The 6,311-nt window shown below is 35.4% G+C and overlaps 1 protein-coding gene across 1 annotated transcript; it reads right to left on the bottom strand.

Annotated features, from left to right (window-relative positions):
* Positions 1 to 4,842: 4,842 nt before the first annotated feature.
* Positions 4,843 to 6,030, bottom strand: LOC132306547 (glycine-rich protein 2-like). The gene has a single exon (XM_059803968.1). The coding sequence runs from the start codon at positions 5,903 to 5,905 to the stop codon at positions 5,351 to 5,353; it is 555 nt and encodes a 184-aa protein (XP_059659951.1). The 5' UTR covers positions 5,906 to 6,030; the 3' UTR covers positions 4,843 to 5,350.
* Positions 6,031 to 6,311: the final 281 nt, after the last annotated feature.

Here is a 6,311-nt window from a genome sequence, read left to right as displayed (position 1 = left end):
TTACAGGGCAAAAAAATATCTCTTAAATGTCAAATTTTATTCTTTGATAGGCTATGTTGAGGTTAGATATATTTAATTGTGTTTTGACCTTATTTTTATTATATTTTACAGATTTTATTATTTAAGAAGTTAGTTTCAATTATTTTTTCACAATTTGGTAGAATCTTACGATTCACGATCCGATTCTACGATTCCGATTCTACGGAGACCAAAACGATTCTGCGTAGAATCCCGATTTTAACAACCTTGCTATCATCTACGCCGCCGATGGGGCCGTCGATATAATCCCAACCTCTACGTCTACCTGAACCGCAAAACCCTTGATCGCCGTCTCATTTAGGCCGGTGACGTCGACGGCTCTGATACGAGAGTCCCGACCATGGTCGACCAAAAACTCTACCGTCTCGCCTTGCACAGGAATCTGCAAGCTCCCGTATCGGATCGAGGACTTGAGGAGCAACAGGTCTGCTCCGCCAAGGTCCGGTGTGAGGAACCCAAAGCCACTCTCGTCATTGAAATATTGTACCACACCCTTGGATCTGATTGGCTTCAATTCGGCCATTGGATCTGATTGCAGTGTTTCTCACAAACCCTTAAACCTAAAAACCAAGCCAAGCGAGAATGACCCCGGCCCCCAATCTATATATAAGAGCTAATATTTGTATCACTAGAATTATACTCACACCCCTAAAATTTATATTTATTGCACAAAGATTGGGATAATGGACATAATTACAACTTTCTCCCCTACTTTTTTTTTTTTTTAGGCAAAAGACACTTGTACATGGTATTTGTATTTCTATTCGGATTATAGTTCCTTACTTCCTACCTTATCTAAAATTTATATTTATTGCACAAAGATTGGGATAATGGACATAATTACAGCTTTCTCCCCTACTTTTTTTTTAAAAAAAAAAAAGAAAAAAGAAAGTAGGCAAAAGACACTTGTGCATGGTATTTGTATTTCTATTCGGGATTATAGTTCCTTACTTCCTACCTTATCTAAAATTATATTTTCTTTATACTAGTGAATATAAGTATTATGTTTCAATTCGTTAAGGAATTGATATTATCTAATTGATTGCACTTTAAATTTTTATACATGTGATGACGTCCAATACAAATACATAAATAGCAATCATACATAGTTTATTGTCAGTAATTAAAGATGAACTCTTATATTAACTAAGATATGAATCGAGTCCATAATAAGTTGAGAAATATTGTGAGTCATTGTATGTAATTACTCTCTATCAGTGTCATGATATTTAACTCTCAAATATGAAATAAGAATATATTTTTTAATAATTAATAATTATTTTGATTTGTTGGCAAAACTTTTTGCATCACTGCTCTACTTACTTGTAAGTAGGGTAAAATGCAAAAAAATTCCTCCTTATATTTAAAATGTGCAAATTATCCTCTTTGTTCATAAAACTCCTTACATTTTTTAATTTGTGCAAATAAGCACAAATCTTCAATTTTGGACTAATTAAACTATGAAATAACTAACACGCCCTTTAGGTATAATATATATTTTAAAAAATTATATATATACACAATTTATAAGAAGTGACCCGACAATTTACATAAACTCCCGAAATAGAACAGAAAGATTCTACACTTTTTTTTAAGCAGCAAAATCAAACTTTTACACGATTCATCCTTTTATATCTCTCTTCGATGTTTGGCATAGTAGAAAAGAAAAGAATGGATAAAACTAGTTAGGAGAGATTAAAAAAAAAAAAAAATTTGTAATTACTTCTTGTATTTGGTTGATTAAGAGAGAAAAAAATAATAATAATAATCATGTTTAAAAAAAGAAAAAACAGAAAACTATTTTAATGAATATCATATCCGTGTTTATAATATTCAGAAATCTGTGAAGTGTTTATTTTTCTTGAGATTTGGAGAGTTTATTCTGAAAATTTGAGTTGTTGATTTGGGAAATAAGCTTGGATTGATAGATTTGAGTGAGTAGTGACTGATTTGATGGCTGCGAGTGGGAACCCATCTGGGAATAATCAAGAAGGTTCGAGCAACAAAAAATGGAATATATATATATATATATATATTAATTTATCGGATCAATGGTATAAATTAAAAAATAAAAAGAAAAAGAAAAGACATATAAAAAATAAAAAAAAATCATTTCCCTTTTAAATATAGATTTAAATTATAAGAATTTTTTTTAAAAAAATCTCACACATCAAATTTCTCTTTTGGCAAAAATTCTCACCAAACAAGGAAAGGATGGAGACAAACACATAAGAGAGAGAACAGCACACACAAACTCACATCTTTGCCTTTAAAGCCCAAACCCTTTCTCCAAATCAATGAAAAATAGAATTCAAACTCAATAACCTTTTTCCTTTCAAACAGAACATGATATAACAATCTATAATCAAAGTCACTCGGACGACGATAGAACAGAACAATTTCAAAACCCAAAACACTTGTCCAAAATGTTAAAAAAAAAATTATATATTCTCAGCAAACCAACAAAGAAAAACATGTAAAAAATCCATATTAACCAAAAAAAAAATACTTGTTTTAAAGTAATAATATAAAGCAAAGATGCAATATTATATTCATGCCTGCAGAGCAATCTTAAAGCAACGGTGATTCTATATTGCATTCATAACAAGCACAAAAGAAACGTATACTGACTTCTCTTCTCTTTTTTTTTCTTTTTTTTTTTTTCGAGTCAAAAGAAACGCACACTGACAAATTGGTACAACTACAAATCATAGAGCGCAAACTTCTATTCGAACCTGCTTTTCTTAACACCATTTGTAAAGAATCATTATTACTTGTACTCTGACTTATAAATCTTCTAGCCAAACTCTCAAGACGCTTATAATTTCCATTGCATGACAGTTTATTCCATATGTTGGGTTGAGGAAATTATGACTAAAAAGCACACAAGGCCAGACTAGTAATAATTCCAATCATCAAACAAATCCATACAATACAATGACCTACCTTTTATGATGAAGATTAACGAACCTAGTTGAAACCATCAAACAGCACTAGGATCAATTTCAGATAATCCCAATTCCGCATTACACCAAAACAAAGCTTTTCTAAGGCCATGAAGTGATGCTTTTACAACAAGTCCAATGCTAGCTTCATGGTTATCATAATTTATTACAGAGACAAAATCAATCATAGTTTACCATCACGTGCTGCTGTTGGTTTACATTTCAAAGGTCTTAATAGAGGTCCTAAAATAGAGAGGTTGGAGCCTTGGAAAGGAATGTCAAATATATCTTGTTATGAAAAAGCAAGGATCTAATAGGAGTTTTGAGAACAAAAGAGAAAATTATGACAAGAAATTAAAATGGCACACACACAAACGAGAAGAAGACAGAACAATATTTTACTATTAAAATAAAGAGATACAAGACAAAGTGACTCACACCCAAAACCCAAATACACCCACACACTCTCATTCTATAACTAATATTAATTACAAACTCACAATTGATGATTTGGATGCCAAACCACCATGGAGTGCAGGCTATTTATAGCCAAAAAATCACCAACTTAAGCTTGCTGGACACTCATGTATTCTTGCTAATCACACATGCATATAGCTGGCAGAGAAAAGGCTTCTTGATCACGCCTACAAACTTGTTGATCACACTCCTTGGCTGCCAAGAAAGCTGATGCAAGGGTGATGCAAAACAATGCTGAGTTGGCAAAAGTTGAGCCACAAGTTCAACATATCTAAACATAACCTGAAAACTGGGGAGATTCGTGTGCTACTGCTGTTCGTTGCATTCTAAAAATAATCCATGTCTGTAACCTCTCTCCCTCTCTCTCTTAAACCACAGAGTGATTCAGTAGTCAAATTAGAGGTCTTTGGGACTGCATTAGTTGACTTGAATATCTCTATAGCACATCCATTTCTTATGGGTCAAAATGAGGTTTCTTTCCCCCACAGAGTGATTCAGTAGTTAAATTAGAGGTCTTTTGGTATTTTAGCATTCTTACGAGAGATTCCTCCCCTTCAAAAGATCTACTATTATGTTCCTTCCAGATGCACCACCAAACGCATAGTGGTACCGCCCTCCAAAAATGAATAACGTGAGGACCCATACCACACCCTCTCCACGAGTCAATCAATTGGGTCATGAGATGATCAGGCCAAGTTGTTCAACACCATTATAGCCTAAGAAGGATTTGGCCCAACTTGATCCTCCCTCCTAGCCCATTTAATGTGAATGTTACACCGAAAGATGTAGAGATGGTATGTGGGTTAAGAATTGTTTTAAGGTGGTGTGAATATTACGATCTCATAAAGGCCCACTGGGAAAATGGTATATACTAATATTCCACCTAACTTCTTATATATACACATACATTACATCTCTTGTATCAAGGAGTTCCTACATAATTATGGTCTGGAGAATTAATATCAGGACATGGAAGTGATTATCTTGTGGTTGAAGCTTTGAGGAGCTTGGAGGAGACACCAAGGAGAAGGACTAGGAACTATCTTGATGAGATAGTTGTTCTACAAGGGTGAGTTTCTATATTTTCACCATGTTCATCTATATGCATTCATTCTATGATTTTGGAAAGAAACAACTATAAGTTCTCTACACTAATTCTTGGTTGGAAAATTATTTTTCCAAAATCCCATTTCCTATCACAATGACTTCCCTAACTTTTCCAAAGAATGGAATGAAATAGATTTGGAACCCATTCTCATGTATATGCAAGGCAACAAAAATCAAATATAAACAGAGAATGTTTTATATTCTACCCAAATTCCCTGAAAACCATACCAAACTTGCATTGGTTAGAATAGTACAAATAGAAGCCAAAAAGTAATTAAGAAAACTCCAATTCATTAAGATCAGGCCAACATGTATGTGTGTGTACATATATATATATATGAAGATTGAGTAGCATACCCACAATATTTTAAAATTACCTTCTCTTGATTCCCCTCTACACAAAAATAAAGACACAAATAAAATTCCAAATATTTCTAACCAATAAAGCAGATATCCCAAACCCAAGATAGCCAACAGCTAAACCACAGTTTAGAGGAGGCCATATAACGGCAACACTTTTCATACTAATATTTTTCAAGCTTGAGAAATTCTAACAGCAAAAGAAAGGGAGTAAAACGATAAACACACACATTTACCCTTCATTTTCAATCAATCTCAGCGGTGCACTCTCTGGAGAGATGCCCCACCCAGCAATTTACAAAGCAGCGCCGCCAACGCCGCCCCCACCGACGCCCACCCCACCGCCCCCGCCACAGACGCCACCTTGATAACAGGTGAAGGGTCATCATCCTCACTTCGGTACCCATTATCCCAACCTCTGATTACAGATAAAGGGCTATCATCCCCACCTCCGTACCCACAGCAGCCGCCATTATCCCCACCTCCGTACTCTTTATCCCAAGCACATAACCGCCAATAACTCCCTTGTTGACATAATACCCATCACCGTCGCGGCGGATAGCACCCTGTGTCAGGGACTCCATTGGGCCGGTGACGTCAACGGCTTTGATACGATTTTTGGTATACTTGACAAAAAACTCTACCGACTCACCTTCCACAAGACCGAAAACGCCCCCGTCTCGGATCGAGGACCTGTGGACCTCGAGAATGTCGTCGCCAACACTCGGAAAGATGATCCCAAAGCCAATCACAGGATCGAATTGTTTGACCACACCATCTACTCTGATCGGCTTTACCTCGTCCATTGGATCAGATTGAGGGGATGAATCAGGATAAGTTTGAATCACAGTTTGTTCATCCCTCGCCCTTACGGTTCTTCCCTCTCCTTCACCTTGCTTAGCCAACAGCCCTGGAGGGGTTTCCTCCACAACACTCTCAGATTCCACTGATTTAGACGAGCCACCACTACCAACCATTGCATACAACCCTCCGATCTGTTCGGTTTCAGATCTATCTGGCTTTTCTCACAGACCCTAACCTAGAAAGCAAACCAACCGAGAATGACCCCAAATTTAAATCTCTTTCTATATATAGAACAGGCAATATTCGTCGCAGCCCCTCAAATTTATATTTAATTAAAACGATACCCTGAAATAGGAACCAAACAATCCTTTAAAGTGTGTAAAAAGACGATATTGCCCTTCAAATTTAATCTATTTTAAAATAAAATATCAGAACTCTAAAAGGACATTTTTGCCCTTCTTACCCATTCATTTCTTCTATCCCTAACTTTCTCCAGCTTCGTTAACATAATGCCATTTCTTTATGATTTACACCTAATATATATATATATATTCTTCATAAAATAAATACAAAAATAAT

Source organism: Cornus florida, unplaced genomic scaffold (genome assembly GCF_030987335.1).
Source record: "Cornus florida cultivar Cherokee Brave unplaced genomic scaffold, ASM3098733v1 CherokeeBrave_3.0.0_Hap2_Chr05, whole genome shotgun sequence".
NCBI lineage: Eukaryota > Viridiplantae > Streptophyta > Magnoliopsida > Cornales > Cornaceae > Cornus > Cornus florida.
Note: the sequence above shows the minus strand (reverse complement) of the source record. Positions and strands in the feature narration are given on the sequence as shown.

Excerpts from the sequence above, each read along its gene's own strand:
- LOC132306547 (XM_059803968.1), bottom strand. The coding sequence starts at position 5,905 with ATGGTTGGTAGTGGTGGCTCGTCTAAATCAGTGGAATCTGAGAGTGTT.